This window comes from Dromaius novaehollandiae, chromosome 5 (assembly GCF_036370855.1).
Source record: "Dromaius novaehollandiae isolate bDroNov1 chromosome 5, bDroNov1.hap1, whole genome shotgun sequence".
NCBI classification, from domain to species: domain Eukaryota; kingdom Metazoa; phylum Chordata; class Aves; order Casuariiformes; family Dromaiidae; genus Dromaius; species Dromaius novaehollandiae.
Genome location: NC_088102.1, coordinates 68,122,888 through 68,136,213, shown reverse-complemented (window position 1 = coordinate 68,136,213; position 13,326 = coordinate 68,122,888). Strand labels below are relative to the sequence as shown.

The following is a 13,326-nucleotide window of genomic DNA, read 5'->3' as shown; positions in this document are numbered from 1 at the left end:
AGTTTTCAAGAAGTTGTCACTTTGTGGCATAGACAGATTTTTCCCAACTGTGGAGGAGTTGGATTTGTGCGAATGGCATCTAAGAGAAATGTTAGGTTTAAGATGGTATTTGGACATTAGATGCCGGTTCCATTGTCAAGACACTGAAATTTCCATTTTTATATTTCTTGTTCAGTCATCCATGTCTTTTCCTATGTATCTGCAATTTTAAAACATCTAGTAAGAATAACTTTTTTCTTAACAGGAATCCATTGATACGTGCTCTGCATGATGGCTTCAACCAGGCGATATAAAAAGGTGATATTTACCTAGTGTTGTTAGTTTAGGCTTGGTGAAAGTTGCAATCTGAGATGTAGCATGAGCAGGTGTTGATGTGGTTGTCATTTTCCTTTTGATAGTGGTCTTGATGGGCGGTGTGGTAAACCTTACTTTTTCTGTCTCTGTTGATAGAGTGGTTGATGAGGCAGTAGGCGTAGGCTTCGGTTTCATGGTCATGGCTCTTTTTGTTGAGGTAGTTATGGAAGGTGTAGAAATTGTTGTGGTCATGGTTGGTGTGATAAAAACTGATGTTGTATGTTCTTTTGGGGTAAAGAATATAATGTGAGTAATCAATTTATTTATTGATTAAAAATAGTTAAATTATTGAGAAGCTAAACTTATTCCAGGGACCCAATTTTCATCCTTAATATTTTTAACGTTTTCTGTGTAATTGTTTGTATTTATGTTCTCGTAATCTTACCTTTTCTACTCATATTTATTTTCTCATGTCTTGTATCTTTCTTTGTTCTCAGTTTCTTTTTCCTGCGCTAGATTATTTTTCATAAAATTTTTATAAGAAGCTAGTTTCGTTATCACTCATTTGCTAAAGTCTGTATGATCTTTTCCCAAAGGGCAATTTCATTGACTAATCTTATGTTCTGAACTGGCTGCAGTTTCAACTTTTAAATTTGTATTATAATGCCAAATAACATCATAATAATCTGGCACAATGCCAGCCTTTGAAGCTGTGTTTTGATTCCTGTAGCACCACTTTTTTACCTCTCCTTTCCCTGATGGCTTGGTTCCAGGATGGCTTACTAGTTGAAGTGTATGTCAGTGTGAAGTCTCATGTTATTATGAGTCTGCACAAGCAACAGAATCAGAAAATAATTTATACTGGAGGAGTCATCTGCTCCAACTCCCTCCTGAGAGCAACGCCAACTTCAAAGATAGATCCAGTCCAGTGCTTCTGGAGCTTAGAATCCTGTATAAAGTCACTACACTGATACCTGTGTTATTCTGCCTTGGAGCTTGCTTAAGGCATTCAGTGTTAATACCTTGAGTGTTACCTGAACATGACTAGGTTATTGAACTGCTTATGGAAACTGCACTTGTAAGGGGCTGAAGCTGAGCTAATAAATCCAAATGGAGCTGAGCTGGCTACCTGTTTATGGAACTCATAATGTGCTTCCCAGGTAAGAGTCACATGGATAAATAATTTTTGGTTGTATTTTTAACCTATTGTCTTTCCATGCACCTTCCGCCTACACTTCACAACATTTCTGGTTTACCCCTCTTCTCACAAACTCATTTCTGGAAGCCTGCTTTGTCTACTTCATGATCTGCAGTCTTGTTCTTGGGTATTAAGCTAGCTTGCATTGTTCTCCTAGTAGACTAATTTCTTAACTATGCATAGAATGGGTTTAATATTTATTTTATTCAGTAATACTAACAACCTACCAGTTGTTGACTTTATTGTAGCAAGAGGTGATGCTGATGAAGTTCTTGGAATTGTGATTTTTGAAGTTATTGTTGGCTTAGTGGTCTCTGTTGATATAGTAGCTGCAGAAGCAGTAGTCAGTGCTGTTGGCAGGGTAGTCATCGGTACTGTGACTGAAGTAGAGCCTCTCGTTACTTTAGGCTGCACTGTTTTTACTAAAACAAAAAAAAATCAAAATCCAAGGCTAAGAAATAATTCTTAATAATCCATTAAAATATGCTTATATAAATTAAAAAATATTTTTGGAAGTACTAGCACTATCTTTAGTAATAACAACTTGTAATAACTATCTTCATTTTAAAATAAAAATTTGAGAAAAATTATCTAGGTATCCCTTTTGCTGTTATTTTCAGTCAATACACTGAACATAAACTCTAGCAGAAGCTTTTAAAATTTTTTTCATCCCTTTAAAGTGAATTTGGTATGTGTATTTGCGCATATTAAGAGAGATGGAATTGTGTAATGAGCATTTTATAATTCAGACAGCTAACAGTGTATTTTTTTTCCCCAGGCCTTCCAATGGCCAGTACAAAAATACCACTTGTCAGTGAAATTAATAGAATTCCTAGCAAATTTAAGATCAGTATATATAGATTTCTTTCCTGGATCAGGCTATTGGGGCTTGGTATACTTAGTCATAAGTTTCCACAAAGACCTGCTTAAAATGTCAGAGTGTTATATTGCCAGTCACCATTACAAACTGTGCTGAACTTTTTGTGGGATTTTGTATGCCACAGATGAGACAGAAGTCTTTATCCATTAACAGAGATATTTGATTACTGATATCTGGAAGTGCCTAAATATACTCAAGAAACATTGCTCTCTCAATAATTTTCTTTCACAATTTAAGATGTCTATCATATTTCTGGGAAAATTTTTATGATAATTGTGATACTGAGTTATTTTTCATTATTGCACCTTATGCATATGAAACTGGTGGAGTAATTATTTTATCAAGCCAGAAAGGGTACTGCTTACCTCAGAAGCATGTATTAGGACATATATCAGTGCTTAAGTACAAGTTTAGTCACTGACTTAAACTAACCTGTTGAAGGTGAAGATGTCTCAGGTGTAGTACTAGTGTGTTCCTCTCCTGATGTGTAAAGGTAGAACAGATTAAATGTGTGAATTAAAACATATTAAGAGTATTCCAAAAATGGCAAGTTTCAGATCAGAAGATAAACAAACTGCATTCAAAGTATTGTGTTAATTAGTGAGATATTCCTGAAAATGCTTACGATTATATTTCAGTGTTAAACTTCACATCAAAAGAATTAAACAATGATAAGAAATCAATGCATCTCATAATAATCATGAACACGAGCATGCTTTTGCTGCCTTTGTCATGATTTTCATGCTTAAGGGCAGCCTCACTTTTCAGGGATAACGGAAATACGTTTTCTGTATGTAAGTGAGGTCACTAACTTTCCCAGGACACAGGTTAGAATTGTGTAACATGAAAAAAAATTGGCCTTAAGTTTTTTTACGTCTGCATGAAACTCCAAACTGTGCAGCTGGAGTCTAGCCATAACATTATCTAATCAGCCAGGTTTTCATAGCAGCACACTGTATGATAATAAATCATGAGATAAAATAATAAAAAATGTATCTTAAAAAGGAAATTGCTAAGTAGAGTTCATTAGCTAGATCCCCTTCCAGATGTTCCCTTTCTTTAAGAAGGATGTTGAATGTATCTGGGATATACGTCTCTGCTAGGGTGGCCCCTCGTGCAGATCAGAACTTCAGTATACTTTCAGGAACACCCGAACTTTGAAAAGTACTGACATTTACACTGAAAGCAATTTTTAATCTTGCTAAATAAATCAATCGGGATGATCCAACTCCTGCATTTTAGCACTCCCTAGCCTAATCCCTTTTTTAAAATTAGTTATTTTCCATCCATTGTTTATCAACCAAAGTTTTACATAATAGAAGTACAGCGATAAGGTTATTTCAAAGGAGAATTATGCCTGGATTATTGAAGAGATATTAGGAAAAATATCTTTCTTGAGAATACACAGTGGTTTTAGTATTATTTTCTAGTTACTGTAGAGAAGGAGGGTGAGTATATAGGTCATTGCTTACCACATGGCATGCATTGTCCCTTCTCATAGTCAAAGTATTCATCATGAGAACAGTTGTAACAGCCTGAAGAAAGAGGAAGATAATTTTGTTTTACATTTCTCAGAGAACAGCATTTCATTTGTACCATTTATAATCTAACTTCTTACACTTCTGTTATTAAAAAACTGTATTGATCGTAACATCATATATTTAGATAAGCACTTCCAATGTCATTCTCTGAAGAAGGGTCTGCATACATAATAACTTTTTTGTTTTCTTCAACTGTATCTGTTGTCTAATAAAAATATTATCTCTCTTTCCACATATTTTCTTACCTAAGCACAGTATATACCCTTGACTGGTACAAATTAGAGGATTCCTCTTCAAGATAGGCTGAGCTCAATACAAAGCTAGATGTAATACAGGTATTATATCAATTACGCATTAACATTGTAGTAGTCATGTAAAGGTTAGTAAAAACTGCCTCAAAGATAACATTAATTAGAACACTATTATCTAACCGTGGTATGACTCATTAAAACAACAGCAGTGAAAATAATTATCTTGCTGTTTCCTGGTTTACAACAGTATAGATTATTACCTTCAATGTTGACATATTTGTAGTTTTGATTTGGACAGTTACATGGTCTGTAGCGCCAGGTGCAGTTGTCACTGCTGTAGTCATAAGAATAAGCATCCTCACTTCCTGATTTTTTATGAGAATTGTAATAGTCACAATAGACAGCTTAAAAAAAAAAGGAGGGGGCAAAACAGGAGAAAAGTTTAAATTTTTCAATTATTGACATATACTTTCTCAAAGGAGTAGGAACAGGGAGGAAAAATTAATCAATAGTGTTTGAGCCAAAAATTTCGTCATTGAAGTAATTGCTTATGATGCAAATTGAAATTTAAGCTCTAGTGATGTGAGTCTATCCTTTTTGCAAGTGTACTGTGCAGGCATTTCTGTACTTTTTTTATGCATAATATAGTGACATGTTGAAAAGAAATCATCAAAAATGACAACTCCCAGTATTGATTTACAACACACTAATCCTTTCCTTTTCCCAATGTATAGTGTTCTGGAACACATTGTTATTTCTTCCTGTTTTACAGTGTTCTGGCCAACACAGCTGTCTTTATTTCCTTGAAATCCACAGAGAAAGTGATTTCATCATAACTAAAACAAATACACACACGTTTTCACAGTTTCATACTCCCTCTGATGACAGATTGACTTGTTCACTATACAGCAGCAGCAGGAGAAATACATTGCCTTCCACGACTGTTTTATTTTCTCTCTTATTGCTCCATGATAAAAAAGAACATCGTAATTTGATTATTTTATTACTAATGAAAAGTGCAAAGTTCAAAACCCAGGTGACAAAAGTCAACTATTCTTCCATAGAGAAAATGCAACTCCAGAGGTACTTATATAAGCAATTCCCTATGTTGCTGTATTAATATACTCATAGTAATGATAATTGTCTCTTACACCTCCTTATGTTTCGACCAAGCAAAAATCATACTAAAAGCAAAAAGCTATCAATATGTATCACATGAACCTGTTTAAAGACAGCTTAAAGAAACTTACGACAGAACTCAGGGGTCCTCCAGTCAATGCAGAGACCTTTATCTAAGCATGCCATGGCATACACTGCAATGGCATCACACATGCACTCACAATCCCCTCCAAGGTCACAACCACAGGAGTCTCGGACACAGGCCTCATAATAGGGCATACGGTTCACCTGTGTTGGAAAATTAAGTAGTGAAAATTCTAGGATTCTCTTGTTCCTGTCTAGTTGTTAAGAAGGTGTTTTTCCAGGGCTAAACAATACCTCTTAAAGTGAAGTGCACTTGTTCCATTGAGAGTAGATAGTATTTCCTCTACACACTAAAATAGTCAAAGCACTAACACAGTCCCACTTCAGACAACCATTTTTAGTAAGAATGTAGGTCCCTGAAAACTTACAATACCAGTTGATGATATTTTGCCAGATATGAACTCCTAAGTCCATACTGATCTTGAACACATTATGTACAGTCAACTAAACAAACCCACATTCATTCAGGCATAAATGTGCAAGTTCATCAGCAGTACACTCTCCACACATATGTATAACAACTGCAGCTTTATTCATATTTCTCTCCTGTGTTCACTTCAGGAAAACGGAGATTTTCCTTCAGAGGGCATGGTTCTGATGAATCTTGTGGTATTTTCATTGACAAAGTGGGTAACTTAGGAAGATAGAAAGGTTGATGATATCTTGCTCTTGGACTGATCCCCTGCATCTTCTAAATAATGCTGTTGATTTACTAATGAGAACAAGGTTTGGGGTTTTTTTTGGTTTTTTGTTTTTTTCTAACAAAGCCTGAATGTTTTCAGAAAGAGTAAACAGTGAATTAATCAGTGACAGGCATCATCAGCGGATTCACTAATTTCTGATACTGAAGTCTTCATTTTTTTTTTTCACTCTAATATTTTCATCACTCAGTTAATACCATACTTAGCTTTTGTGCTAACAAAAGGGCAGGTGAAGTACCAACAGGGAAGGATTAAGATTAATGAGAGCCAGAATATATTTCATATATGTATTATTAAAACATTTTGGGGAAGAGAAAATCAAGTGCTGGAGTGTGAGTAAATACTGTTTGGCAGACTGTAGATGACGCCTATAAAGAGAAAGCCAAAGCAATTCTTACCTTATTGTGACAGGCAGAAAAAACTTGGCTGTTGATGATGGAACATGTCTTTTCTGCCCAGGCTTTACGGTAAGGGTTCTTGCTACAGGGGTCCACTACAAAGTATACATCCCCACAGAGAGGATTTTCTTTCCAAGAATTGACAAACTCCAATTCATTTGATGCCACATACTTGCTTCGGGTTTCAAAATCATCTCTCATATTGCCATTGTAGTTCCCACACAAACCACAGATAGTCTCCTAAATGGAATGAAGGCATTAATGTCAGTTGAGTGAGTTACAATAGCTTGCCCTCCCTTTTTATTATTGTCATTGTTTCCTGTATTTAGTAGTAAATACGATCTATAAATACTCTTATATGTTGGTAAAGTCTGTGCATGAAGTCCTGTTTATCAGTGGATGAATGTGTTTTTCCTCTCAAGTGTAATCTGCCATAATTTAGAGATAAAATTCAACCAAAATATGCTGCTGTTCTATACAAGACAAGCTCTTAGCTCAAAAAATACTCTTATGTAGTAGGGCAATTGTTTAGTAATCAGCGTCTACTGAAGACCTCTGCTGTTTTAGAAATAATGGTGAGTAGAAAATGAATCACCAGTGGCTCCTCTGAAAAACTTTGCCATCAGAGAGAGTCGAAGCAACCGTAGTCAAATGTGCAGTTCAATCTGAATTGAAGGACAGTTTACTGAGGAAGTCTTCAGTACCTGTGTTTCTCTGGAGATTTTGATGAAGAAGTTCATGTGCTTGTTCCAGATAAGGGTCATGTTGTATTTTCCTGGGATAACGATATCGAACATCAGGTGAAGGGCATTTTTTTTCACTTTATATCGCACTAGAGGATTTTCCCCAGAAACAGAGAAGGTTTCATCTCGCAGTATGAATGTCAAGTTCTGAAAGAAAATTTTTCCAGATATTGTGACTTATCAAGTTCTAATATTCTCCATACCCTCCCTGTGACATTACTAAAGATGTTGTACCGCTACAGATTGTCTTGTCATTCACGCTTATCCTATGGTAGCCAGATGCTGCAGAATAAAGTATTGTCAGTGGTGACGTGGATCTACAGGATAAGTGAGTTTCTCCGGGCTGCCATCCTATCTCGAAATAATTTTTTTTTCTTTGAAATTTTTTTTATGCATATACAAGTTTTGATGAGAAACACACCAAAAAATCTCTGTCATTGTAATACTCTCATTGTTAGATGCAGTAGCTTTCTGACTACATTTGGAAGAAATAATATTGACATCTACATGTAACCAGAAGAAGAAAAGAGGTCTGTTTCCCTGTGTTCTTAGGACTAAAGGAAAAGTTACAGAGAGAAATTAGCTGTCTTACTTGAGTATTTTCACCATCTCCCATCTCATTTGTACTCTTACAGCTTTTTTTCCTGTCATATTGCAGTGTTTCAACTGTCTATACGGCCAACAGAAAGATTTGTCTGGATCATGTACTTACAAAACTGTATGCTAAGAAAACAACAAACTTTTCCAGCACAGCACTGACCTGCTGACACTGCTAGTGCTACTGAGAAAAGTGGCAAATGTGCATTACCTGCAGTGACCATTCCTTGGGATAAAAATACCATCTGTCCATATTTTTCTTTCTGTCTGATAAAGAAGGACTCTGAGGTGATCTGATACTGAGGGGCATTACTTTCCCATAGAGCTGAGAATGGCAAAACTGATCTGATTTTGGAAGTTTTCAGACAACAGTGGAAATGAGGATAACTGCTCACTGCTGTAGTTTCACAAATGTATCTTGGGTAAGTTAACAGAGATCTGGAGAAATTTGGAAAAAGCAGGTATTACCTGGGCTTAGAGAAATTTGGAGACATTTTGCTCATCATCCATGATGAGAATGCCTTCATTTTATATTATTGTTTTCCTAACTGAGTTTGGGGGGGAAAATCAGTATCTTTTGACTGAGCGATTCACCATTAAGTGGGTAAGGTCAAAATTTTATGGCTTCTAGGTAGACCAGAAATCCAAGGACTGAAACACTGAGATGAGAATTAAAAAGAAAAAGATGGTAGTTCCTACTAACACTGAAGCTCTAGGTTAAGCACATTAACTTTGCTTACAAGGCATTGCTTACAAGACACAGCTAAAGTTTCCAAAAGCAAAGCAAACCTAGGCTTAAATGGCTATTCAGCTGGCTGACAGTAAAATGAAGATCTTACCCCAAGGTAAATGCTGATGGATCTGGAGCAGGTAACCCCCGATTTCCCACAGATGACGTTCTCAGTAACAATTTTAAAGGAGGAAAGAGGTCTATTAACACTGCAGCCATCCTAAAAAAAAAAAAACAAAAACAGACTCTGTGCCTGAAGCTTTCCAAGCTAAAACAGAGGAAAAGAAAGCTTAAGCATGCCATAACTGTGATTCTGCCTTTCAGCATAGTATGCAATCTTTATTTTATATCCTCATTCTCATGTGAGAGATGGCCTATCTGTGACTGTCTCAAAATCCACTGCTGATTGTTAATGCAGAGGTTCTAGGATATATTATGCCTTTGGCAGCTGAAGAATTTTATTCATTTCAGAACCTGCATCTTTGTATGGAGAAAGGAAAGAGTCAAAGGAGTATAATGCTTCAGTGGTATCTTTTATTTTTTTTTGGAGATAACAGTGATGACCTCTGATTTGGTAGTCAAACTGACAGCACTTTACTGAAAGATATACTTGGCTGGTACATAATGGGTACTCATCAGTGACTATTCAAACGTGTTAGTAAACTTAAAATGCTTGCAATTTCATGAAAAACATACATCTTGAAAAGTAAAGGCATTTGATCTTAAGTTTTGAAATAAACAGAAAAAACTAAAACATGTAAGTGTATATAAAGATTCTAAATGATCTATTGCATATAGATGCTTCCTAGGATATTTTCATCAGCCATTTAAATACAGCTATTTCTTGATGCTAAGATACTGCCAAAAGAAGCAGTAAGATGGACGTTACCATAGCTAGTATGTATTCACAGTTGCCGTCAAACACAAAGCGCTGTCCATCAAAAGTGGTAATGTGACCTTCTCCATAGAGATTACATGTTGAGGAACACCTAGATTTCTGAACACATTTCCATTTGCCTCTTATGCAAGTGCTGGAAGTGAGAAGAAAAACCATGGTCAGATTTCAAAGGCATGCCACCTTAACACTTCTTTTTATATGTATGCATTTCTATAGGTAAGACACTCATTTAATCAACTTGTGTATACTCTAGCCAAGTTATAATTAATAAAGGAACCATACCAAAAAGCTAGGGACTGCTGAAAAAAATAATGCATGATAAAGAAGAAATCTTAAGTCACTTTTTTGCTTTCTTTTTTCACTAAAGAAAGAACATGAAGCTCATTTCTTTCTGTTGTTGCTTAGATGTCACTGTCCTGTGTAGTTTGGGTGGTGGTAATTTTTTTATACTAGATTAGAAACTGCAAAGGGAAGAGAGTTGTTGAAAATACTGCTAAAAAATTGAAATAATATTTTTGGGAGGTGTTTTTATCTAGAGAAGAGGAAGAAGACTGTCTCATCTTTACTTAGGTGTAGTTGTTAATACTTGATCTTATGTAGTTTACAGTTACTGGCTCTCCTCGATGCCACCTTACTCCTGCATATGCAGATGGCAAAGATTATCCTTGAAGCCAGTACAGCTGACTAGTAGACCATGACCTTTTCATCCATGCATATATATTGCCAAGTGTTAGGCTTGTCTTTATCACCTCTATCCTTTGTTGCTGTAGTTCAGCTGTTGCCATTTCGTACTCTGTCAATTAAATGCTTTTATCGTCCATCTGTGCAGTTCAGTGAAACAGGTTCAGCAATGGAAAACTGACTCTTACCAGATCTCACATTCAGTTTGGATCTGCTCATTTCTTCCATAAGCAAGACCACCATATTCACAGGGACACTCCTCAGCTGGTACACACATGCCATCAAGATTCTCATACAGCCCATTAGTACAGACACAGCCTGATTCACACTTAGTAGGTACCTGGTAAAGATTAACAAATTGCAAAATGAAAAGAAATGTAAGGAGATCTGTTACATTTTATGTTGTATGCGACTAGTGTCAAGAGTCAACACATGCTAAGTTTGATTTGAATTTTATGGTTTCACTAAAGTTGTAAAATATACCTGTTGTATGAGATAGTAAACATACTTGAAGACTGAAAAATTTATCTTTTGATGTTACCAACTTCTTGGACAAATAGAGTCTAAGTTTCTTTATATGAAGGAAGCCTATTACATTATAATTCTTCCAGTCAGTCTATTTCCTTAAAAGCGTAAGAAAGGCCGTAACAGGACAGACCGGAAGTTCCTCTAGCCTACATCTCCTGCATCCTGTAACTGTCACTAGCAGGTATTTGGGGAAGAACAGAACAGGAAGCACATACTTGATGTTCTATCAGTTTCCAGCGACATGCAGCTTATGGAGTACCTGAGCCAGAGGTGACAGTCATGGATCTTTTTTTCTATGAATTTATGTAATCACTTTCTGAAGGTCTATATACATTTTTAGCATCTACAGTCTGTGCAAAGAAGTCTGATGTTTAACTATGTCATGTTAGAAGAACATTCTTCCCCTCTCACAAGATTTATATCACAGAGCTGTGAACTCACACATTCAATTCCAGTGGCTAACATCTGACAGGTAGGGGCACATGTAGCTCCATACTTATTTTCTAAACTGTCAGAACATGATACATATTTTTTAGGAGCTTTGCAGCTTTCTAGAAAAAAGGAAGAAAAAGAAACAGGAGATTGTGAAGTTGCGATTTTATTACATAGAAGAAAAGAATATGGTTCAAAGTAAACTGTAGCCAGAGCCATACCTGCAGGATTTTGAGGTTTGCCAGTGCAACTTAGCCTCCCATTAACACAGTAGCTAGGGGGGGGAAAAAAAGCAGGGGGGAATTTCAGTGCAATTCTGTCCTAAGAAACAAATTTTAAAGTTTTTGCACGATGACTTCACGTTTTTCACCACTGGAAATGTTTCATCTATATTACTAGCTCCTCCGCATCCTCCAAAATGAAATGTGTCAATTTGTCTCTCTTTACTTTTTGCAGTATACAGTAACATCAGTTTTGAAAGTGAAGAGTGGGCCATCATTTGGTTTGTCGGTAGCTGTACAGATGCTGTTGGCAAAATCTTGCACTATGATCTACCAGGAATAATCAGATTTTACCTAATATTCTCTAATTATTTCCTTAGCATTTCCAAGCTTAAAGTCGAATTTTTTTTCAAATCATTCCTTTAATAATGTTTTTACTGTAGGAAGGAGCAGAAAAGATGTCTCAAAAAATAATCCTTTTCTACTAAAAGCAAAGCAGACACACGAAGACACCTCTTCCCCATTTTCAGTTTGCTCATCTTTGAACTTGACAAACTTACCAGGTAATCCCACCAGTTATTGTTGACTGGTCAGGTAAAATGTATTTTCTATCTTCTAAATAGCAGGGACAATGAGATTTACGAACGCATTCATTTTTGTGGTTCAAGTACGTTCCTTTAGGACAATTGCAGCCTTCAATAGGGATGTCAGTTGGATGACATTCCAGGGCTCGGTTGGAGAGTGACAGGCATGTCCTGTCACATGCCTGAGCATTGTAGCTGAATGTTTGATTGCCAGTACAAGGAATGGCTGCAAAACAAGACAAGAGTGCCTGTTAAATTTCATTTCCTTCTCCTCCTCCCCTGTGAAAGATACTAGGTTCAGAGTGATGTGCTGCACATATTCTATCAATAGCTTCAATGCTCTTACTCCTCTCCCTGAGGATGTGGAGCTGTAGTGAAAGATATTGCAGAGAAGGGCTTAACACCCACTCTGTAGCTGTTTGTAAGTTTTACAAAGGTTAAATATCATCTTATTGCTTCTTTGTGTATCTTGGAATGCAATCATGCAAAAAAAAGCTTTGCAGAAATACCAATATGTTTTTATATAACTTTGAAAACGGTGCTGCTGTCTAAATTGTAAAACAGCAAAATCACATCTGCAACCAGAGCCCTTTCTTGTTCTTTCTTATCCTGCGGCACATTATAGCTTTATTTATCTGTCAGTTCCATTATTTAAATATCAAGTCCTAGAAGCATCCACATATTCATCTTAAAGCCTATGAGCAGTCTTTTTGACATAATCTTAAATGACAATCCTTTTTTGAGCAGCCAAAATAGAGCATTAAAACATGATTTTTTCCAGTTTCAGGCACTGCAGTCTTGATCTCTAGAGAGTGTTTGAGTTGCATATCTGCTATTCCATTTCTGTTTTCTTTCTGTTGTCTATTTTTTTCATTACTCTTAAGGGGATTTGGACACTGTTTAGAATAATGCTTTACTCTTTAAGCTGTTTTGTTGAGTTTTGACACAACTGTGAGATGAGCAGCTCCTGGGAATATGGCTTTTATGCCTACTAGTTGGCCTACTGGAGCAATAAGTAGTTATCTTCTAATGACTAATACATAGTTTTGAAATACAGATTCTCTTTCAACTTTGTCAAAAGTGAATCAAGCATGGGAATTTTCTAGATGGAAACAGATGGACCTATATGCATGCATTCATATGATGACATACCTTCAGGACTTGGTTCAATTACTTACTGCAATTGTCCATACTGTTTCTCCAGTTTTCAAGGATTAAACCCATTGAACTACATGTTCGTGCATATGATCCCAGAGCAGAACAAATATAGGGAAAGGTCTCTTCATAATTACAGGCCTGGTAGACGCATCTCTGAAACCCAACACATGGAGAATACTCTCTTACTGGGGAGCAGACACCTGAAAGTGTTGAAAATGCTGAGCAGCA

The 13,326-nt window shown here is 36.3% G+C and overlaps 1 protein-coding gene across 1 annotated transcript in view; it reads right to left on the bottom strand.

Annotated features, from left to right (window-relative positions):
* Nucleotides 1-13,326, bottom strand: part of MUC6 (mucin 6, oligomeric mucus/gel-forming) — a 54,770-nt gene that overhangs the window by 18,627 nt on the left and 22,817 nt on the right. Inside the window, exons 16-30 of the mRNA XM_064513333.1 lie at nt 13,119-13,251; nt 11,917-12,166; nt 11,357-11,409; nt 11,145-11,254; nt 10,364-10,515; nt 9,486-9,627; nt 8,706-8,816; nt 7,231-7,416; nt 6,527-6,766; nt 5,415-5,571; nt 4,425-4,568; nt 3,845-3,907; nt 2,805-2,852; nt 1,720-1,914; nt 309-578 (exon numbers count right to left, since the gene is read on the bottom strand). Coding sequence (XP_064369403.1) covers nt 309-578; nt 1,720-1,914; nt 2,805-2,852; nt 3,845-3,907; nt 4,425-4,568; nt 5,415-5,571; nt 6,527-6,766; nt 7,231-7,416; nt 8,706-8,816; nt 9,486-9,627; nt 10,364-10,515; nt 11,145-11,254; nt 11,357-11,409; nt 11,917-12,166; nt 13,119-13,251 — 2,254 coding nt within the window. The remainder of the gene's footprint in view (nt 1-308; nt 579-1,719; nt 1,915-2,804; nt 2,853-3,844; nt 3,908-4,424; nt 4,569-5,414; nt 5,572-6,526; nt 6,767-7,230; nt 7,417-8,705; nt 8,817-9,485; nt 9,628-10,363; nt 10,516-11,144; nt 11,255-11,356; nt 11,410-11,916; nt 12,167-13,118; nt 13,252-13,326) is intronic.